This window comes from Podarcis gaigeae (genome assembly GCF_964106915.1).
Source record: "Podarcis gaigeae genome assembly, chromosome: 8".
Taxonomy (NCBI): domain Eukaryota; kingdom Metazoa; phylum Chordata; class Lepidosauria; order Squamata; family Lacertidae; genus Podarcis; species Podarcis gaigeae.
The window spans coordinates 52,275,737-52,299,320 of record NC_139684.1 but is presented as its reverse complement, the minus strand read 5'-3'; the positions used below and the strand labels follow the sequence as shown (position 1 = coordinate 52,299,320).

Sequence of the window (23,584 nt, the reverse complement as noted above, 5' to 3'; positions counted from 1 at the left end):
AGCTTGTACTGATTTCTCCCCCACCTTTCACTTAGGAAGAATCAGAAATAGTTTCTGAAGCTGAATCTTCTGAGGAAGAGCTGATTCACCTGAATGTCGGAGGCTGGTGCTTCTCAGTTCCCAAAAGCAAAATCGCCCAGTTTCCAGACTCTCTGATCTGGAAAGAGGTTTCGGCTTTGACTCAGAATGAAAACGTGCGCCTGTTCATTGACAGAGATGGTTACACCTTCAGGCACGTCCACTATTACCTGCACACCTCCAAGCTGTCCTTCTCCAGCTGTGCTGAATTGAATTTGCTGTACGAGCAGGCCATGCTTTTGCAGCTGACCCCACTATTGCAGGTACTGCCTTTCCTGGCTGTGGGTTGAAAACATGCTCTATTGCCCAAATAAGATGTAAGCTGTCAAAAGGCTGATAAGTTAGAGCCCATTTTGATGGGACAACTTTCACAACAGTAGTTTCTTCTCTGGCTGCCCTGGAACTGTCCTTTTTGGACTGTGGAACAGTTTATAGGGATGGTTGTGCATCTCTGTCTGGCTGGGAAAGCAAGTGCCTGTGTCAGTTGTACAGAAACCTTGGCAGAATTAGAAGCCAAAGCAGGCAACAGCTCAAGTTAGGCTTAACCATGGGCTTAGAATGTGGGAGCTCCGTGAGAACTCATGTGCTCCCAGCTTCATCTTACAACTGGGTTCTTTCCCACTACCTGTTTTTTATCAGCCATAAGCTGCTGTGGCTTCTGGACTGGCAAGCTACAGTTAATAATTTTCTTCACGTTCATGATTTGAATCCCAATGTGAGTTTGTACACCCTGGTTAGGTGGCTAGTGTTAACTGGGTTTGCCAATTTGCATGTCCGGGAATGTGTGGGGTGAATGACAAGCAGAATACAAAGGAAGGAATCTGCATGCAAGAGGAGAGAGGCCTCCCTCATGCCAAGCCATGGTTCAGTGTTACATCTGAGTTATGTATTCAAGCTGGCAATCAAAGCACTGAGGCAGATGGAGCAAAGGCAATTAGATTGAGGAGCCTGAAGTCCAGGGAAACAAAAGCCCAAGAGAATAGTAAACCGGGAGTTCTTCTCTTGTCTAGGCAGAAGCCAAAGCAGAAGCTATTTATACCTGGGTTGGCCCATCTGGAGGCCTCTTTATGCCTGCTTCACTAATGGGACTGTTGTGGGATCACCCTCCCCACTTTCCTGTCTCTGAAGAGGACCCTGCAAGTCCTAAGCGTACGATGGAGCATGATCCCTCCCCATCCTGAGTTTTCCACTTCTAGTTCTACATCCTCTATCCATGAGATAAGTTCCATTTCGTTCAAGGGGATAGGCTGGGCAGGAAAAGTTCTCAGTGGATTGTGCCTCCTGTGTCAGTGTTTTAAACCAAACCTAGGTGATGAGGATTTACAAGACCCACCTCAGACTTCAGCTGCTTGCCTGCCTCACTTTCAGGCAATGAAACGGAGGGCACCAAGACCAAAGGTTGGCTTTGTTCTCAGATGAGCCATCACGGAGAACGTAGAGAGGGAAGGATGCCTATCAACAGGTGTGGGTGAGACCTGTCACATAGACATGTGGGTGCAAGCTGGTTGAGAAAGAGCTTCAGGGCTACTTAAAGCTGTTTTTTTCCTACAAGGCACAATGAATTGGACAGCAACACCGATTCATCACCTTCTTAAATTACTCAGTACCCTCATTAAGGACTCATCCAGAATGCCTTTGTGCTGTGTTTCTAGGCACAGGTCTGGACTTTAAAGCTGCATGTCTGAGCACTGTTGTTTTTTGTTCTGGCACTTTCCCCAGGAAAACCCACGTTTTACCGCTGAATTGGAACAAACAGCAATCAGGTTTTCCACATACTGTATTGCCATTTGCTCCAATTCAGTGGTAAAATGCAAGTGCTCCCAGATAAAGTGCTGGGACTAAAATAAACTGTTCTGACACAGTGTTTTAAAGTGTGGACCTGTGCCTGGAATGCACAGTGTAAAAGGAAGTCTGAATGAGCCTTATGACAGGTTATAATGGGTCAGCCATGAACTGTCTGAGTTGACAGTAATTTACACTTCTGAATAGGATATAGGTTATCTTTGCTAGGTTTCACGGGTCTGACTTGCCCTTTATTAAAAACATCTATGGCAGATTCCTCCTAGGCTTCTCCTGAAGACAGAAAAATAAGTTGGTTCCACTGCCTACATTGCTGAGCTGATAAGCAGTTATGCTGTTTGTTGCAACCACTCCCTTCTTCACACAGTGCATAGTTAAACTATGGAATTCACTCCCACAACATGCGGTGATGGCCACCAACTTGGATGACAAGAGGAGTGGACAACTAAGCAGGACCTGAGTTGTTGCTGGGAGTCATAAGTGGGGAGAGCAGTGCTGTTGAGCTCAGGTTCTGCTTGCAGACTCCCTATAGGGGCATCTGATTGGCCACTATGGAAATAGGGTGCTAGCCTTATGGGCTGAGCCAGCTGCAAGGCTCTTGTGTTTTTCTGAAGCCTCCCTAGCTGAGCCTCTCCAGATGCCACCTCAGGAAAAGGGAGAGAAGCTACCTTCCCTCTTCCTCCTTAGTCCCTCCTTAATGACGGAACAGAAGCACATAAAAGGTTTGCCAAAGGGAAGCATCTTTATGAGCCTGAAAATAGCATCATATAGCTTAGAATAGCGCTTACATTGATGATGATGACCACGGGCTTATTAAAAACTTTAAGCTTTGCATTGCTTAGGAACTCTTACTTTGTACTGAAGCAAACATCATTGATGGCAGAGCCGAAGGACAGTATCCTGCTATGCGCACCATGCTGTATTGCAGCCCTCCTCTTTTAACGCTCCTATGATTTTGTTTAAATACAATGAAAATGCATGCTTAAGAGATGTTTGCCTGTCTTAACAGACCCTAGACAATTTGAAGGAAGGAAAACATAATTTACGTGTCCGTCCTGCGGATATACCAATAGCTGAAAGAGCATCTATGAATTACTGGAGAACACGAAAATGTATCAGCAAGCCTTCAGAATTTCCTCTTAAAAGTCCAGCATTTACTGGTAAAAGTCCATTGTAAGCAACTACTTAAGGTTAGACAGGACCAAAATGACAATTGTAGTGATCATCAGCAAACATCTTGGATAATTTTTATAAACTTCCCCTGGCTTCATTCAGCCCACATGATCCCGTGGATGGGTAGTGCGGGTTAAGCCCAGGAGACGTGGACTCCAAGAAAACTCAGTCATTGCTTATTTATATCTCCCCATCCCTCAAATACATTAACAGGACTACCTAAAATATAATATTTAATAACACATCACATGAATACATTAATATAAGCTTAAAGCAGCAGCCCTATAAAAGCATCAGCCAAAAAGCATAAACACCTAGGAAAACAAAGAAGCCTTTGCCTGATGGCACAACAACTTCAGAGTGGTCACCAAGTGAGCCTCTGGGTGGGGTGGGGGGGAGACCAGTTCATAATGTCTATAACATTATTAGTGTTTCACATCGAATGTAACTCTATAGAATGGACTCTATGAACTGAAAGCTGAAACACTGTATGTACTTTTGTTACCCAAGAAAATCTTCAGTAAATACAATTAAAAACAAAACCAGGTGCCATTGCTGAAACAGCCCATTTGCTGATAGTAACTAGCCATATCTCAGACGATGGGGGAACCCAGCGAAGGAACTCCAATGCAGATGTAAGTGTAGAGGCAGGTGAGGGGACGGGCCATCATTCAAGTACCCTGGCCCTATGTCAAGAAGGGCTTTACAGGAGAGGACTAGTGGTGCAAGATGCTTGCAATGACTCATTCCAATTAAGCCTAGCAGCTGTATTCCCAAACCTTCAGAGGCAACCCCAGGTGGCTAGGTGAGCAGATTACAGTCATTCACTTTCAGTTACAATCACATATCTCAGTAGGATTATAAAACGAGTTGATGTTGATGTTTAATTGTTTGGCTGCATTCCAAATCACTGTTCATCCTCCTAATAAACTTTTGCCTGACATTAATTAGAGTGCTGCCCCTTGGGTCATTTGCTCTAGAATGAGGCTTGCTTTATTTTTCACTCGTCTGGGTTATGACAGGATAAGTAGCATGCCCGTGAAGGCGCTGAATGTGGTTTGTTTGTTTTTTAAGTCCTCTTGAGAGAAATTAGCAGTTGAACTTAGGCACACTGCTAAGTTGTTTGTGACAAAACTCTTAATACAAATTTGTATAATTTTGTGAGAAACATCCCCTGAGAAACCAAACGCAAACCAAGTTCCTGTCACTTTTGGTCCCAGAGGCGTGATAAAAGGCAGCAAGGCACAAGACCAGATTCATTTTGCCCCCTAGAGGTAGGAGGCTGAACTGAAAGTTGATGCTCATTGACGAGAGAGAGTTGGGTCTATTATACAGATACTGCCTTAGAGTCACTGGTACATAGTCCTGTAATTGAGCAAAGTCAAATGTTTTATTTACCCAGATGTCTTTTCAGTTGAATTGTTATTACTAATTGCCTTTCTTTTCTTAATTGTTTTCAATCTGTTTTTTATATTATATATTATTTTTACTACATTTTACCAAGCTGGGTACATCATCCTGGGTACTTTAGTAGAAAAATAACGACATATTTTTTTTAAAAATGTTGTCTTTCTGTATTATAATTACCACTACTGCTACTCAATACCACAAGCAACAAAGATTTTATAAAGCCCAAAATACCCCTATGTAATAAGAAAGGAGAGAGAAAATGTGTGTGATATATATATATATATATATATATTTGCTTTCGTAGATTTTCACGGGTACAGGAATGCAGGTTTTGGTGTCCTCGGGTGTCTTCCCGTGTAAAAGTTGGGGTGTCTAGGCGACGTTTCGACGAGGTCTCACTCGTCATCTTCAGGCTGGTGCTTTCGGCTTCTTGTTACTGGAACAGAGCGGGATCTCAATGTTTGAGTTCCTATAAATACTGTAGAGGGGGTGTGGTGTCTAGCCTCCAATGTTCTGGGCAGAGAGGAAGTTCCCAGGCTAGTGTGCCTTTTCTTCTTTTGTTCCTTAATTACTTGAGAGATACCTTGAGTGATTTCTTGAGTGATATCCTGAGTACCACTTAGGTGGGTCATTAGGTGTGGATTAGTTGCTAAAGTCTTTGTGTCTTGACCTCTTGAACTTTGTGAAGAGTTTTCCTGAGAAGATGGCTGTATTGCACTTAGTTGTGCTTTGGCTTGGCTTCGTGTATAGGGGCGAGCTGTGGTTTTGTGGCTTGTGTCAGCCAGATCTGTGTAGGGATTGCAGGGGGGTGCAGCATCCGGAGGTGCCACCATGGATTGGCTACTGGATGGTGTCAGTAATTCATCTGTGGAGAGGGTCTGGGTTTGGGTCTGGTGTGGTTGATTGGTGTTGGCGTTCTGTGTGCCTCTGGATCTGGTGTCAGTTTTTGTGGAGAGGGCTAATTTCCAGATGTCTGGCAAGCGGGATGTGTCGTCACGCTTGTTCATGTTGTGAGGGTGTTTCTCAGAAGAAAACAATGGCATGGCCCTCCTTCCTTATATCAAGGGCACTACAGATAAAATTAGCAAAATCCTCCATAAACACAATATCAAAACAGCCTTTTGCACCAACCAAAAAATAGCCAATATCCTCAGAAACCCCAAGGATAAAATCCAGTTGGAAAACCAAGGGATCTATGAAATACCCTGCAAAGTCTGCCCAGCCACGTACATTGGACAAACAAACAGACGAATAAATGCACGTATCGCAGAACACAAGAATGCCGTCAAAAAAGAAGAAAAAACTTCCTCTCTTTTCCAACACATGAAAGAAACAGGACACGAAATTAATTTTGCAGATTCCAAATTGCTCTTTAACACGGAACATCACCACAAGAGAATAATCATGGAAGCCATCGAGATAGAGAAACACCCTCACAACATGAACAAGCGTGACGACACATCCCGCTTGCCAGACATCTGGAAATTAGCCCTCTCCACAAAAACTGACACCAGATCCAGAGGCACACAGAACGCCAACACCAATCAACCACACCAGACCCAAACCCAGACCCTCTCCACAGATGAATTACTGACACCATCCAGTAGCCAATCCATGGTGGCACCTCCGGATGCTGCACCCCCCTGCAATCCCTACACAGATCTGGCTGACACAAGCCACAAAACCACAGCTCGCCCCTATACACGAAGCCAAGCCAAAGCACAACTAAGTGCAATACAGCCATCTTCTCAGGAAAACTCTTCACAAAGTTCAAGAGGTCAAGACACAAAGACTTTAGCAACTAATCCACACCTAATGACCCACCTAAGTGGTACTCAGGATATCACTCAAGAAATCACTCAAGGTATCTCTCAAGTAATTAAGGAACAAAAGAAGAAAAGGCACACTAGCCTGGGAACTTCCTCTCTGCCCAGAACATTGGAGGCTAGACACCACACCCCCTCTACAGTATTTATAGGAACTCAAACATTGAGATCCCGCTCTGTTCCAGTAACAAGAAGCCGAAAGCACCAGCCTGAAGATGACGAGTGAGACCTCGTCGAAACGTCGCCTAGACACCCCAACTTTTACACGGGAAGACACCCGAGGACACCAAAACCTGCATATATATATATATATATATATATATGAATGAGATTATAATAACCGGTGCTACTTTTCTAGAAAAAGAGGTGCCAGAGCTCACAATGAACTTCTGCCTTGTTCTCTTAGAATGGCAGTGGTGCCAGAGCTTTATTTCCCTTCATTTTTAATTCCTTTGTCACATTTACTAAGATTTCACTATTCCTTTATTGAATTTATACATTAAATATACTTCAGATTTGTAAACTGTATTATGAGTTTTGTTTAAATCAAATGGTGTATAAATTTTATTTATTTATTTAATTAATTAATAATGACCCAGGCTAATCTTTTGGCATAGATAATCCCAAAGCTTGCTGAAGATCAACAACTATGTGAGGTCAACTATTTCTTTGTATTTAATTTGCCGGGTCTAAAAAAAATGCAAATAGTATTAGCCAGCACAGATTATCATGAGCTTGATTTTAGCAGTTGGAATTTTTGCTCCCCTGCTTGCACCAGTGGAGAATTTCTTCTCAGTTACAAATACCAGCTTCAGATGAGGATTTTTCCACAGGACTACAGCAAGGAAAAAAGGTTAAGCTTGCTTCCTAGCCTGCTGGGATTCCTAGTGATTATCAGCTGCAACAGCTGGTGCTATTTGCATGGGATGTCGTGTGTAGACTGGGGTCACACATCAAACACTGAAAGCACATTGCTTCCCCCAATGAATCCTGGAAACTAGTTTGTTAAAGGGTGCTGGGAATTTTAGCTCCATGAAGGGTAACTTACAATTTCTAGGATTTTTGGGGGGAAGCCATGTGCTTTCAGTGTATGGTGTGTGTGATTCCAGGCTCTGGATTCAGATTTCTAGTCCTTTATCGGTTGTCTCTGGTCTTCCTAGCTCCATGCTGACATTCACTTTTTCTCCCTATTAGGATTACATGAGAAAGTCCCCCTAGGACTAATGGACACTCCGTTGCTAGATACTGAAGAAGAAGTGCATTACTGCTTTGTGCCACTAGACATGGTTGAAAAATATCCTTCCTTGGTCAATGATGACAACTTGCTGTGGCTGTCTGACAATGCTGTGCTGATAGAATGTGAAAGCAGCGAATTTCGCTTCATAGGTAAGCCTTTCCCTTGAGGAAGACAGCAGCAGCAGGAGGCAACAAATAAATGTTTCCTTCTATTTCATTTTTAAATTGATTATAACACCCTTTCTACTACTAATATGCTACCAGAGGCAGTCTCAGAACCACAGGTCATGTTTGAAGGGTTGGGGCTAGTGGAATATGTGGGAGTAGGATGTGGGTTCAGGTCTGGTTTTGGTCTTGGTGCCCTGATGGGAAACCTTCAAGAGAGTGGTTAATGGGAGTGCAACCCTGTTGCTTTTGCTAGAACTTTCAGCGGCTTTCAATTATCGTTGACCACAGAATCCTCCTGGACAACTCTATGAACTGGGGTGTGTGTGTGTGGCAGCACTGTGTTCTGCTAGTACCTATGGGAGCAGGTTCAGAGAATAGGGTTGAGGTCTTGCTACACTCTGGGCTTATCTTTGTGTTTTTCATTTTATAATTTCTAGCTAATTTTCTTCGCTCAGAGAAGATGCTTTTGCCTGACAACTTCTCCAACATGGATGCTCTGGAGGCTGAGGCTGAGGCACTGGGGATCCCCGAAGTCACAGAAGCAGTGAAGACCTACAGGAGGAACCCTGGTGTGGTTCTTAATTGCATCTTTCAGTGTAACTCATCTCTGTATTAATAGATTTCAAAATAAAATGGGATTGGGCGATGGGACTTTCACTGGATTAGAAAGTCAAGAGAGGTATAAAATATAATCAGGATTCTTAATTGTTCATTTCTCATTTGTACATTTCCCTTTTAGGAATCTACTCAGAGGGAACAGCTGACCTTCAAGGCGTTGTGAAAAGCACCATGAAGAAGCCGCAAACTGTTCAGGAAGCAGCAAGTCTCCCTTTGTTCCCAATGGCGCTTGGTCTCTTGGTCAAATATCCTGACTCTGCTCTGGGGCAGCTTCACATGGAGACTACTCTGGATGGGAACAAGCTCTATATATCCGGGAACGGAGTTCTCTTTCAACATGTCATGTATGTCTTTTTGCACCAAAGCAGAACCAATTAGCTGTTAGTGTGCCTAAGACCGCTGGGGTGAGGTCGGATAATTGACCTTGCACTATGCTCAAACTCAAAAGAGAGGAGCTTCTCAATTGAAAAGAGCACGACTAGGTCTTTGAGCAATTGCTGTGCCCCTAGAAAAAAGGGGAATCATTGGTGGCTTCAAAATATGTAGGGAAATGCTTTGATCTTAATACATTTGACCATACACCTATTTGGTTTTACTTTTGTGTACTTTGATGGTTAATTTATATGATTCTTGACCATGTTTGCATTCCACCAGCCTTAATTACTGTTCTTCAGGTGCACAATTGCAATTGAAGGTTTTAGGCACACTGAAGTTTCTCTTAGTTGTCTAATGAATCTGATTTAAATAAAATTGGGAGTTGGGGTGGTGGTGGAGAGAATCCATGTGTAGCCAAAATAGTAGGAAAGAAATCACATGGATTGGTTTTTTAAATAAAAAATGCAAAAATAGATAAATTAATTTCTTCTAAGTCTATTCCCCTTTTTATCCAAAGGAATTGGTTAGGCACTTGCAGACTCCCACTTATACGGAAGATGTCTGAGCTTCCTGAACTCTGTGCCTATTTGGATCAAATGGATATCATATATGAGCCAATGAAGGATGCCTTGAAAACTTTTCTAAAACAAAAGGCACCTTTAGAAACCGTGGGAAAAGGTACGTCAGCTGTTACTAGTTTGACCCTTCTTATTGAGTTTTATGGGTGGAACAATGTCTTTTTAGTAATGAACAACATGGAATATTGAAGCTATAAAGAGCAGAATATGAAACGTTAAGTTTGAACCAATGGTTGTTACAAAATAAGTAGTCATTCCCCACAATGTGTTTATTGTCACTAACATTGCAAACGACTTTATAAGGAATATCATTGCATTTTATGTCCATAATACTCTGATTTACAATTATAGCAGCACAATCAGAATTCCAGACAAAAGTATAAAACTGCATGTAACTGTAGGGATGTGAAGGGAGTCTGCCAGGTGTGCTCAGGCACACCCCAATGCTTAAAAATAAACCACTGCAGGCCTCGGGGAATATGTGTATCTTGTCAGCATTTGGCACATTCTCCAGGTGACATGCATAACCTCCAAGACACATCAAAGAAAGTGCATATTTTAGCAGAATTGTGTACACTGCATGCTTTGTGCATATCCTGAGAGCTATTATACATTCTCTGAGCAATATGCATTATATCCAAGAACATGCACACTTCAGCATAATCTGATTATTGCAGTGTACAAGTAACCTCAGATAATCTGCAAAAAACAGTAACATAAGTAGGGACTTTAGTGGACTGTCTGTAAGCACTGGCGGAGGAACAGGGGTGTGAGGGGAGTGCACCATCCCTGGCAGCACGATCCCGGTGGGGTGCCATTGTGGCTGCCCCCTCCCTGTGCTGGGCGCCACACCCCCGCTGGCGGCGCACCACGCCTCCAGGACGTGCGCCAGCCATACCCCTACCTGCTCTCTACCACCCGCCCCGCCGGAGCTTGAAGCTCCACCACTGTCTGCAAGTGATGTAAGTGATAGCTGGCAACTGTGATGATTAAACTGAAGTTACAGTGGTACCTCGGATTACATACGCTTCAGGTTACACACTCCGCTAACCCAGAAATAGTGCTTCAGGTTAATAACTTTGCTTCAGGATAAGAACAGAAATCGGGCTCCGGCAGCGTGGTAGCAGCAGGAGGCCCCATTAACTAAAGTGGTGCTTCAGGTTAAGAACGGACCTCTGGAACGAATTAAGTACTTAACCCAAGGTACCACTGTATTGTGCATATATATGCAGCAACTTTCTACACATAAGAACCCTGCTGGATCAGACCAAAGATTCATCTAATCTCACATCTTTTTCTCGTAATGGGCAAGTGGATGCTTCTACGAAGCCCACAAACTGAGGAAAAAATGTTTCATTTGGATTTTGTTCAAAGAGGCTCCCTGTAACTACTGATCAGTGGTTACAGTGAGCCCCTCTGAATGCATTCTCACAGTTGATTGGTGGTTACAGTGACCTTCTTTGAACTTTGGCAGGTGGCAGACACCTAATGTCAGGTGATTTACTGCTGTCAAAATTGGTCCACAGTGGTAGAATTGGGAATAAGGCCCACTGGCTAGATCTAATTCCCCACTATAGTTATAAACTTTCTGCCACAGTGTACTAAAGTAAGACTAGAGCAAATTTTGACCTGCGACTGCAAAGGAGTCTTTGTAAGCATTAATAGAAGTGAGCAAAAAATGACATTATGTTGAGTAATTGGCAATATATGCATGAATGCTGAGCTGTAGGCTGGTATTGCTGTCATTCCCCATGGGCCAGCTGAAAACTGCCCTGCTCTAAGGGCAAATGGAGGGGAAACTTGCTTGAAAACTTGCTTTTCAAGTTCAGTAGATTATCTGCTGCTCCTTGCATGGGCAAAACATTTGTATATGAGCTTGCAATAGGGAGGGATTTTGTGGATCAAGGGTGTTCACCACATTGACAAAAGCAGCAATGCCTTTAAAATTGCATTCTGTTTCTCTTTCACATGCAGGCTGGGCAGCAGGACTAACAGTCTTTTCACTCCATCATATTGTCAAAGTGTATGTGGGAAGTCACTGGTATGCAACTTACTTGCAAACATTACTGAAGGTACAGTTCTTAAGAACGTGTTACATTGCCTTTCTTGCTTTTTGATAGTCTGAACCTTCAGGCCAATTTCCTAAAAGCATTGAGGTGCTTGCACTGAACTGTATCAGCATACTTGTGGGAGGTGGCACTAAACTTCATTTCTGCTCGCATTTTGGCATGAAAGGTTCTGAGCTCACCTTGTCACACGCTTGCTTTCTATGGGCAGGAATATTTTAACATGCCCCCCCCCCACAAACATCCCAGTGGAATAGTTCATATGAACACCTGAAGCTGCCTTATCCCAAGTCAGATCATTGGCCCGCTTGGCTTGGTGCTCTTTACTTTCCCAACAGCTTTCTAGTGCTTCAGGTTTAGTCTCTACCATCTTCAGTTTAAAGGGTTAATTAACTGGTGATGAAAGAAGAATCTTCTCTGCCTGAGATAGTTCTGGAGAGACAGCCAGAGAAGGCCACAAGGAAGAAAGCTTCATGGCATACAAATACTCCTTAACTGGATATGCTGGAGATTGAACCTGGGACTTTGCAGACATACTTGATAACAGTGTTACAGACTAGCACACAAACTGAAGGTAATTCACACCTCTACAGTACATGCTTTATTTACACATATATACAACCTGTGTCTAGACCGAGAGAGCACAGAACATTCATATCCCAAGAGGTTCCTGTTCTTCCCATTGCTGCATCCTGTCTGACCTTCTCTGCAGCATAAAATGGACTGCTTGCCTCATGCTCTAGCCTACCTACCCCTGCTGCCTCAGCTTGCAAAAGGGACACTTTCCCTGTTCACTTACCTCATTGCTCACAGCATTTCTGTCCCTCCCTCCTGAAACACTGGACTTTAGTCTCTACTATATCTCATCTCAAGGAGAGGCTTTCACCATTTTCTGTCTGGCCCAAGTGTGTGTGTTATTGGCCTTCTTAATGGATTAATGGTTCAGCCTGGCTCATTAGCCTAACTAAATCCAGGGTTTCCTGTGTTTGGCCCAGTTTAATCAAACTTTGATTAATTATAACTTTTACTAAATCCAAGAGTTATGAGTGGTTTCCGCTCACAAACTCTGGCACCCAGAACCTATAATAATACATTTTCCTTGTGGAGTAGAAAAGTTGTAAGGGTTGTTTTTATTGTGGGTGAGTGTGGGCAAAATAGGGCTGCTTTCTCTTTTAAACAAGTTGTGCTTCTGTTCTTCTTTATGGCATTGGTTTGTTTGTTTTTTTGCCAGTTTCCAGAGCTGCTGTCAAATAGCAAAAAGGTGTATTGGATTACTTATGGTCAGGCTCTCCTCATCCATGGAGATGGACAAATTTTTCGACACATCCTTAACTTCCTTAGATTTGGTAAACTCTTCTTGCCTTCTGAATTTAAGTAAGTGAAATGGTTGCCATTTCCTGTGTTCCTAACATGGTCAGCTCATGATTAATGCAGCCTTCTCAACCAATGCAGGACAGCCACATGGGCTTTGTCAATTGGAAGTTTATGCTTTGGCAGAAGTGGTCTTTGGGTGGAGGGGCTGCAGCAAGTCCTCCGGCAATCTTAAACTCACATCCACTATTCAGTGCCACCCATCAAGGGAAATTGGCCTAGGCATGTCCCATCTGGATGCCTCCTTCCTATTAGACAGAGAGTGGAATGCTGGCTACTTCTCATAAAAGTCCATATTCTGGTGCTGTGTGAGGGATACATGTAGTGCTGTCCTGTGGAGGTGCCAGTTTCCATCTACTCTGCTTCCAGCTTGGCACTACAAAGGAACTGAGGTGGAGCCTCCTCTGTTTGCTCAAGTCTCTTCAGCTGTATCATGTGATCCCGCCTGATCTGGATAGTGGGTAGAAGATATAACAACACACTGGGCCAGTGAGGACTTTCACAGTAAATGGCCAATGTTCCATTTTGACTCACACCCAAGATTTGGTGTGAGTTTGCAGCAGAGTGTAAGGAGGAGAAACCTGTTAGCTCTTGAGGGAACATGTGCCACCCTGATATTTTAAGATGAGACATGAGCTTCAACACGCTTTTTAGAGCACCTGTATTTGAGTTGCACAGTCTTGTTTATTGCCAATAATGTTTTTACAAAGTTTGACAGGGCTCTCTGCGCACTTGATTTGCATAAACAAGCCTTGAGTTTTGTTTCTAATTGTCAGAGAATGGTCTCTGCTGTGCCAGGAAGTGGCCGCGTATCAGATCCCTTCTCTTGTCGAGGCTCTTCATCAATATGACACATACAGGTATCCTCAGTTTCTTTCTCCTTTATCTTTTAAAAAATCACGTATCAACCAGTGATGTTCAGGGGGCATGAGAACTACCTCTGGGTGGACAATAGGCCAGAATTACAGAAATCCAAAGGACATCTACAAGCCCCTCCCCTGTAGTTGTTTGTCCCTGAATGCCCTCTTCGTGGTAAACAGCTGGGAGGCAGTTTTAAGCAGGGCTGGGGTGGGGAGTTTGGTAGGAAACAGTCTTTTATCCAACACCCCTGGCCAACCTCGTTGCCCTTTGTTCCTGAATGGGATGTTTGTGGCATCAGCCACAGGCGCAAAAAACCCTGCTTTTAAGAATGAGAAGGCATCAGTACAATGAGGAGGTTTCGGAGGAGAGATTTCTTTATCTATGTAACTCATATTCTACCTTTTTTGCAGTATAGGACCCAAGGCAGCTCACAGTACAAATTAAAACAAATACTGCTAAAAATACACAGCATTGACACAATACAGTGGTACTTCAGGTTACACACGCTTCAGGTTACAGACTCCGCTAACCCAGAAATAGTGCTTCAGGTTAAGAACTTTGCTTCAGGATGAGAACAGAAATCGTGCTCTGACGACGCGGCGGCAGCAGGAGGCCCCATTAGCTAAAGTGGTGCTTTAGGTTAAGAACAGTTTCAGGTTAAGAACGGACCTCCGGAACGAATTAAGTACTTAACCCAAGGTACCACTGGACTTTCATGACATGCCTAATTTTATAAACTTCTATTATGTTGCCTCTTATTCACCTTTTCTCTAAACTAAAAAGTCCTAAACATGACAACCTTGCCTCAAAGGAGAGTAATGCTGCACCCCTTTCTCAACTTCGCAATAACTTTGAGGTTATTTTGAGATTTACATAATGGCATTAAAATATCAGCACTTTTATTTCCAAATCCTTCCTGATTATTCCTAGCATGGAATACATTCTTTTCACAGCTGAAGCACACTAGGTCAACATCTTCATCAAACTATCCACTAAGTTCTCAAGGTCTCATTTTTCCATGAATTGATACAGCCAACTCTTCCTCCTCTTCCTCTAGCTTTTGCTCACAAACTGCTTGAAATTTCTACTTCCCCCCTCCATTTTTTCAGTGTCTACATCTTAATACATTTTGAAGATGCAGACAGTATTCTTAAATACGGAGGCAGGCACACTACCTCCAGAGCCATGGCTGACTTCACAGATGATTCCTGTAATGTGAAATGTTTTATTTACAGGTTATGGGTGCAACAACAGGAAGCTCAAAGAGCAGCTTTTCCATTTAGAAGTCTTGAGATTGCAGTGCCAGAGAAAGAGCAAGAGTCTGGTGAAGAGCCTCAAAATGTAAGGTTATTCTTCACTCAATGTTATCATTAAGAACATAAGAAGAGCCTGCTGGATCTGGCCACTGACCCATCTAGTCTGGCTTCCTGCTCCCACAGTGGCCAACCAGATGCCTGTAAGAAACCCACAAGCGGGACCCAAGTACAAGAGCACTCGCCCCTCCAATGGTTTCTAGTAACTGGCATTCAGAAACAAACCTATCTCCACCCATGGAGGCAGAGCATGACCATTGTAGCTAGTAGCCATTGATAGCCTTACCCTCTTTGTCTAACCCTCTTTTAAGGCCGTCCAAGTTGGCAGTCATCCCTGTGGTTTAGAATGAGTCTCCCTTACAAACCTCTAATGTTTAACTGTCTTAACTTTCTCCCAATCATTTCTGGAAGGTTCTATAATCTTCAGCATTTCTCAAAGAGCCCAATTTATTATTCACCCTCCAAAGATACAAAAGCAGCTGCCACACCTCATAAAATTATAACAGAATCCTGTTATATTGCTTCTAAGGGAACTCAAAAGCAGGGAACTTAAAGCAGTTGGAAAACAGGATACAATGACGCTGCCAAATTACACTCTATCTTAGAATTTTAATGAAAATTTTCCCTTTTCCTTTCTTTTCTTTTTTAGCACTCCTATATTGCTGTGGATTTAGATCAATGTGCCAATAGCTGGAATATATCTAGAAATACACAAGACCTGGAAGAAAGAGACAAAGTGAATGAAAAGTCCCCCCACATTTCCCCAACTAAGGGATCAAAGCGAAGAAATAACTGGGAAGGATATAGCCAGTCCACAGATGGGTGGGACAGTTCCTGCTGTTTCAGACAGCCTGAAAGGAAAAGAGGAGCAAAAGGCAATTTAAGCAAAAAACCTGAAAACAGAGACACTCCCATCCAGAAGCTCATTTCCCTAGTGCAGGGATGGGATATGGCGAACTATCGGTGCAGTGAAGCCCAGCAGGTGGCAACATCCAATGGTGTCAAAGTGGCTGAAGAGCCCGAAAGGAGAGTGCCTTGCAATTTCCCACCAGCCACTTGCTTTGGGGTCACCAGTCCTGAGCTCACAAGTAATGGGCAGCTGCCAAAAGCTGGGCAGTGCCTGCTGGGCATCCCGGCTTCTGAGGCGTGGCTTGTCAAGATTGGAAGACAAAGCATTTCTGAGGAGGTTTCTTCAGTGGCTGAAAATATTGCAGCCAAGGAACTGAGTGGCCAGAAAGAGAGAGAGAAAGGTGAATTTGCTGCTTGTAAATTAGCGCTCTCTGAGGATGTCAGGAACAAGGAGTGCCCTCCTCTTTTTCTCTCCCCCCCCAAAGCAGGGGTTGCTGGGACCTTTCCTTTCTCCTTGCCTCTTCTGCCTATACATAATGGCTTCTTGTTCACAGAGATATGGGATTAGTGATCAATCACCTCTTTATTCATGTTACAGATAGGTAGCCGTGTTGGTCTGCCATAGTCAAAACAAAACAAAAATTCCTTCCAGTAGCACCTTAAAGACCAACTAAGTCAGTTCTTGGTATGAGCTTTCGTGTGCATGCACACTTCTTCAGATACACTGAAACAGAAGTTTCCAGACCCTTCTATATAGTGAGAAGGTGGGGAGGGGTATTACTCAGAAGGGTGGTGGGAATGGGTGGTTGGCAGATAGCTGTGATGAGCCTGTTAACGACTCTTAACGACTGCAATAGGTCTTACAGGAAAAAGCAAGGGGTGAGAAGGTGAAAAATGGCTTTGTCATGTATAATGAGATAAGAATCCAAGGTCTTTGTTCAGGCCAGGTTTCTCCATGGTTTTAAGTTTGGTGATAAGTTGTAATTCAGCAGCTTCTCTTTCCAGTCTATTTCTGAAATTCCTTTGTAGTAAAACAGCTACTTTGAGACATCAGGAATCACAAGACAGAGAAACCAGTAGGAGAACACTTCAATCTCCCAGGACATTCTATACAAGATCTCAAAGTAGCTGTTTTACTACAAAGGAATTTCAGAAATAGACTGGAAAGAGAAGCTGCTGAATTACAACTTATCACCAAACTTAAAACCATGGAGAAACCTGGCCTGAACAAAGACCTTGGATTCTTATCTCATTATACATGACAAAGCCATTTTTCACCTTTTCACCCCTTGCTTCTCCCTGTAAGACCTATTGCAGTCGTTAAGAGTCGTCAACAGGCTCATCACAGCTATCTGCCAACCACCCATTCCCACCACCCTTCTGAGTAATACCCCTCCCCACCTTCTCACTATATAGAAGGGTCTGGAAACTTCTGCTTCAGTGTATCTGAAGAAGTGTGCATGCATACGAAAGCTCATACCAAGAACTGACTTAGTTGGTCTTTAAGGTGCTACTGGAAGGATTTTTTTTGTTTTTTCTCTTTATTCATGATAGAGAGGGGTTGGTGTAGAAGCAGGTGGGGTGGATATTATCTCATTGTCATGATCAGGCCACTTCCTGGTGAAGTTTGGTCTTGCAATGATTACTCCTGTCTTCAGTGGTGGGGACCTCTGCTTGTCCAGCCTTGGAGGTTGATGGCTTTAGGGGATTTTTCATTGGGTAGAGCAAGTGATCCTATTGAGGCTCTTGTTTCATTGTGGAACAGTGAGATGACTGGGACCTTTGACACAATTGTTCCAAAAGGTCCTCTTTGGCACTGTGGAGACCACTCCCTGGTACTGAAGAGCTGTGGTTGATGAAGTAGGCTGGATGAAGACTGGAATACAAGTGACAGAAATCAGTGCTATAAAAAGAAAAAATGAAAGAGGAAAACAGTGATTAACTTCTCCACCTGCAAGGAGCATCTAAGGGGAAAATCTTCATGATTGTTGCTCTGTGTTTAAACAATTAGAGGTAGAAGCTGCAAGTCAGCTGCCTCTGTGAAGTTGCTGTTTCGAAAGCCCACTTGGGCAGGGCCTGTTCTTTAATTGCTTATGGAGATCCATGAACTGGTTGCAGGGATCTTTAAGGGATTAAGTCTCTAGCGTTTGTATGCAGAAAGAGGAAGGTTAGCTATTTCGGCAGTTGTTCTTCTGCTTGTTCCCAGGCTTCTGCAAGTTCATGCAAGCTCCACGGTTGCCATAGAGGGCTTATTTAGCTGATACTTTGCCGTGAAAAGTTGCTTGAATTGTTCAGGACTGGGCTATTCATATCTGAATAGCTTCATAGTTATTTATTTTAGGGCCTTATATCTCACACAATGAAAAATGTAACACACCCATCAAATAGCATAAAAAGAGTCAAGAGTTGGATGGTGAAGCATAAATAAAGGCCTGTGTGAACAGGTGTGCCTTAAGTAGGCAACTGAAAGAAACTACTGATGATGCCTGCTTAATATGAACAGGCAAGTAGCTCCAGGCCAAGGTGCAGACACACTGAGTTCCCTGTGAAAACATCATGTGGTACCCTTCATAGTGCCTCTATGTTGGGCCGCTATGAGGGGCAAGATGGTCTCTCAAGTCAGCTGTTCCCAAAGAGAGGTCCTCTTATGGATCAGTAACTGGTTAAGAAATAGGAAGCTGAGAGGAGGACTAAATGGATAGGTCTCCCAATGGAGTGATGTAGAAAGTGGGCTTCACCGAGGATTGTGACTGGGGGTTGTGTGTTTTACTTTCTTCACTCTAGGGATGAACAGTGAGGTTGCCAAGTTTGCTGATGATACCAAATTGTTCAAAATGTTTGAATAGAAGAGGATTGAGAGGAGCTGTAAAAGGAAATCAATTCATAAATAAGCTTAGCCTAACCCCAAAACTGAGTGAATGGGCAGTAAAATGGCAAATGAAATTAAAAACAAGTGTAAATGGATGCATGTGGGATCAATATCCCCACCTTAATTTCACTTATACTCAAATAGAACCAAAACTGGGGGTCACTGATGAAGAATGAGACCTTGAGGTTGTAGTGGACAGCTTGATTAAGGTGTTGATTCAGTGTATAGCAGCTGTGGAAAAAGACAAATTCCACATTAGAGATGACAAGGAAAGGGATTGAGAATAAAACTACCAAATATCATAATGCCATTGTACAATTTCATGGTGAAACCACCATGGGTTTAGTGTGTATAGTTCTGGTCACACCTCAAAAAGTACATTGAAGCACTGGGAAAGGTACCAAAAAGATAAAAGGGATGGAGCAACTGTCCTATGAGAAGGGTTACAACACCTGGCACTTTTTAATTTGGGAAAAAGTGAATAAGAGAGAATGTGAAAGAGGTGTGCACATGCTGTGGAATACATGGGGTGTAGAACTGGCCACAGAATGGTGCCTCATTGCATTCCATGTCTAATACGACTTCCTAAATTCCATTGGTAGATGCAAGTCAGGGTGAAACATCTGATAACTTTTTATATATGCCAATCAATACATATGTCATGTTAACAATTTTTACCCATTTCTGCCCAGGGACATTCCCTGAACAAAGCAGCAGTGCTATCATGGATGAACCCCATGGGGACACTGGCTTGATTCTTAAAGTGGAGCATCCTCCGATTGTGGCTTGTGATGGTTCCTGCTCATCTCATGAAAGCAGCATTCTCTACAGCACACACCTGGAGGACATGAAAGTAGCCAGTGGCCTAGCACACCCCATGGCCAAAGGTACTGGGGATGGGAAGGAGATATAAGGAAAGGGCAGGGCTGAATATATCTCATCTGCTTTTGCTCTGAAGGGCGGGGGCGGGGGGGGGGGACTTAGAATCATAGAATCATAGAGTTGGAAGAGACCAAAAGGACCATCGAGTCCAACCCCCTGCCAAGCAGGAAACACCATCAGAGCACTCCTGACATATGGTTGTGAAGCCTCTGCTTAAAGACCTCCAAAGAAGGAGACTCCACCACACTCCTTGGCAGAAAATTCCACTGTCAAACAGCTCTTACTGTCAGGAAGTTCTTCCTAATGTTTAGGTGGAATCTTCTTTCTTGTAGTTTGGATCCATTGCTCCGTGTCCGCTTCTCTGGAGCAGCAGAAAACAACCTTTCTCCCTCCTCTATGTGACATCCTTTTATATATTTGAACATGGCTATCATATCACCCCTTAACCGCCTCTTCTCCAGGCTAAACATGCCCAGCTCCCCTTAGCCGTTCCTCATAAAAATAGAACACCCCCCAATTCTGTACCCAGAGTCTTCACTATTTCTCCATGCAAAATGAGAAATTACTGTATATTTTGACAAGAAGCCCTCACTCTTGGAACCATTCCGGTAACAAAGATCTTGCCCTGTTGAGTTCAAGAAAAAAAAAATGGTTATATTGTGAAGGCCTTTTCTATTGTATTTCAGTGGGGTAATGGTGCTTCTTGAACATCAAATAATGCCACAAGTAGCTCTGAGCTGTATAGTGTCCAATTATACAATTTGGTAAGACTATTCAGTGTATCTGGGATTTTCTTCTTGGGCAGTTTGGTTAGTGAATGTCATGGGACTTGCATCTTGCTTAAGTCCTTGAGAGTGACCTGCTCTGCTAGGCTCCATATGCTGCTGCAGTTGCTCACTTCTAGAGGCCCACGTGGTTGGATTGTTGGCATCAGTCAGCAGTGTGGGTTGCTGAGTAAAACAGCTTTGTCTTCAGGCAGATTATGCTAGATTAATGGTCTTCAACCAGTGGGTCAGGAGACACGACTGGGCTGCAGTTTGATTTAAGGAAGGACACAACAGCAGCAGCACCATGCAAAGATTTGACTAAAATATGAGAAATGGCTCCCTAAATGCATATTTTTGTTAAAAATGAAAGTAACATAGAAACTAGCTTTATAGTAGGGGAAATTGCTTTGCAAAAGTATTAGGGGGAAATGTATACATTGGGAGTAATTTTTACTGTTGATTTTTTAAAAATATTTTTTTCAAACAGATAAGGAAATATAGAGAACCAAATTTAAAACTGAGAAACTGAGAGAAATAAAAATTGACAGGATCCCCTCCTTCTCACGTTTCCAACTTGCCTTGGGTAGTTTTGCAGTGGCACTAGAATACTTGTGGATTGTGCTGTGACTAGCTGGACCTGTGGTGAACCAAGGATGTGACTCCTTGGCCACACTGAGTTACAGGGCCAGGCAGGAACCATGGCCCAAAGCCAAACCAAGATCAGTGTAGGCGGTGCTGTTTTTGTACTCAAGAGAGGGTGATGAGGGAGACACTGAAGGTCTGGCAAAGAAATGGGTGTTGATGGCACTCCCTAATTCTTTCCACTTATAGATATTGTCTTTCTGAGCTTTCCATTGTCACAAGAGGAGATTTTTTATGCCCGAAAGTGCCACTGCTTCCTCACCGATGTCATCTTGGATTCCATAAGGCAGAAGGACCCCAAGAAAATGACTGCCAAAGTCGAGCTGCTTGTGCAGAGGCTGTGGGTAAGAATACAACATGGCTGCTCTTGGGCTTATAGAGGTCTTGGGTGCCAATCCCGAAACCATGTGGCCTATTGGCACAAGCTCTGCTCGCCTAGGGCATGTCACCTGCTGAGACCTCCTTCCTAGTCTAACAGCTTGCCTGTGAGCTCTGGGAATATTTGGAGACCACCAAAAGGCAATAAGCTTTGCCCTGCCCTCATGTCTCCCTTCTTCTAAGGCTTCTGCGGAAGAGAATCCTGCAGCCATTCCTGCCTGCCTGGTCCTGGTCCTTCACCTCCCCCCCTCCTCACAATCCTGCTAACTGCTCTTCTACGCAGTTGGCTCTGGAAAATGGTTGTTGTGTGCCCTCATTTCTTGCAGAGCCTAGAGATCACAGCTAAGGAGTTTGTGGCTGACTTGCTGAATGTGGCGCCCTTTAAAGCAGATAGTCATGCTTGTGAGAAGTTACTGAAATGGATTGAAGTAAGTGCAAACTATTGATTTGCTTCCTTTTGTAGTGGAGGACAGGGACTGCTGCTGACCCAGAAAGACCAGGCTCTCACTGCTTGCTTTGTGACTTCCTCCATTTGATTGAACGGAAGGGCTGGGGGGGGGGGGAGAGCCTCAGAACCCACAGTGTCAGCTTGGATAACAGGTTAATGTTTGAGCAGAGCTGAGTGAAATTTGCAGGCACAGGAGCTCATTCTGAGGATATGAACTCTGCCAAATTGGTTCAGGATTTCACTTTTACTGAGTGCTTACTTTCTACTGGGAGTGTTCTTTAAAAGACAGCATCAACAAATGTATGTCACTTTTATTTCTTAGAAGAATTGGATGAAATTTGAAAGTCTAAATGTCAGGTAAATGGGTGCAGGGTATTTTTTTTTTTACAAGGAAAACCTGTAAAGTTTCTTTTTTTAATGACCCCTTTAGCCTATGGGGCCCTCACGCCTCCTTCTCAAAGCCCAGTACCTTGCTTACCTGGTTTTGGGAAGGTGGCATGAGGGCTGGGGTGTGTGTCAAATGTTGCTGAGGGCCACCAAAAAAAGCCTCAAGGGCTGCGTGTTGGACCACTGTGCACTAGCTAGTGGAACAGGTGAAGAAGGTGGCCAGTAAACCTGTTGTTCTGCTGGACCATCCAAATCCAGGGGTGTCAGGAGGACCTGGCCCAAGCTATCCTAGGTACACCTCTCTTGTCCACTAACCAGTATTCCTGGGGAGATGGTGTGGAGGGCAGACATTGGTTCAGGAATTGGGGACAGACACCATCTCCCTGTTAGTTGTGATCCTCAAGCTGTTCTTGGAGCCACAGGGCCCTTGATGCTGATGCTTGGGGGACCGGTTTGCTTTGCCACAGACCATTTTGGAGTAACTTTTGATTCTCAGGGAGTCTGAATACCTCTGAAGCAAAGGGAACCACTTTGGATTTGTGCCTCATTGAAGATGTTTGAGCACTAAATTGCATTCAACCTTTTCATGCCCGAGTCCATATTTAATGCGGGACGCAGGTGGCGCTGTGGGTTAAAGCCTCAGCGCCTAGGACTTGCCGATCGAAAGGTCGGCGGTTCGAATCCCTGCGGCGGGGTGCGCTCCCGCTGCTCGGTCCCAGCGCCTGCCAACCTAGCAGTTCGAAAGCACCTCTGGGTGCAAGTAGATAAATAGGGACCGCTTACCAGCGGGAAGGTAAATGGCGTTTCCGTGTGCGGCTCTGGCTCGCCAGATGCAGCTTTGTCACGCTGGCTACGTGACCCAGAAGTGTCTCCGGACAGCGCTGGCCCCTGGCCTCTTGAGTGAGATGGGCGCACAACCCCAGAGTCTGTCAAGACTGGCCCGTACGGGCAGGGGTACCTTTACCTTTACCTTACCATATTTAATCCTGACCTGCAGTGGAGGGAGTAACTTCTAAATTTTAAGCATGTGTTTCCTGAGGAGTTTGGGTGGCCTTCTATCTGGACACACACGCTTCAGCCAGTGATGCTTTGGGCTCAAAAAATTTCAGTGGCACCCTGTGTGACACTAAAAATTGCTGACCCCCCCACCTCTCATGCTCTGTTCTACAGCATTGTTGTGGCGCCCCCTGCAGCATGTCTGAATCAGTTGTGCTACCCTAAAAGCGCCTCTGCTTCAGCTCTGAGTGTTTGGCAGCTGGTTGAACAACAAAACTCTGAAGGGAGAATGTCATTGCCACTCCTTGAGCTGTTGCTAGCCTATTTGTTTTTCCCTTTCAGTTTACTCTGCCATTTGCCTGGAAGTACAGTTGCTGCATTGACCTGCTGATAAAAAAAGGTTACTTTCAATCACTCTCTCATTTTGTCATAGGGAAATATTTACAGAAATCTTAATAAAACTGAAATCCTTTGTTTCCTCCGTCCAGATAAA

At 43.8% G+C, this 23,584-nt stretch overlaps 1 protein-coding gene across 1 annotated transcript in view; it reads left to right on the top strand.

The window, feature by feature from the left end:
• KCTD19 (potassium channel tetramerization domain containing 19) overlaps positions 1-23,584 on the top strand; it is a gene marked incomplete at its 5' end in the record, with an annotated part of 24,259 nt that extends 675 nt beyond the window's left edge. Inside the window, 15 exon segments of the mRNA XM_083754649.1 lie at positions 36-341; positions 2,888-3,038; positions 7,482-7,673; positions 8,129-8,260; positions 8,431-8,653; positions 9,202-9,362; positions 11,237-11,334; positions 12,560-12,702; positions 13,476-13,559; positions 14,796-14,901; positions 15,523-16,123; positions 19,284-19,478; positions 21,072-21,226; positions 21,587-21,688; positions 23,434-23,584. Coding sequence (XP_083610775.1) covers positions 36-341; positions 2,888-3,038; positions 7,482-7,673; positions 8,129-8,260; positions 8,431-8,653; positions 9,202-9,362; positions 11,237-11,334; positions 12,560-12,702; positions 13,476-13,559; positions 14,796-14,901; positions 15,523-16,123; positions 19,284-19,478; positions 21,072-21,226; positions 21,587-21,688; positions 23,434-23,547 — 2,763 coding nt within the window. The 3' untranslated portion in view covers positions 23,548-23,584.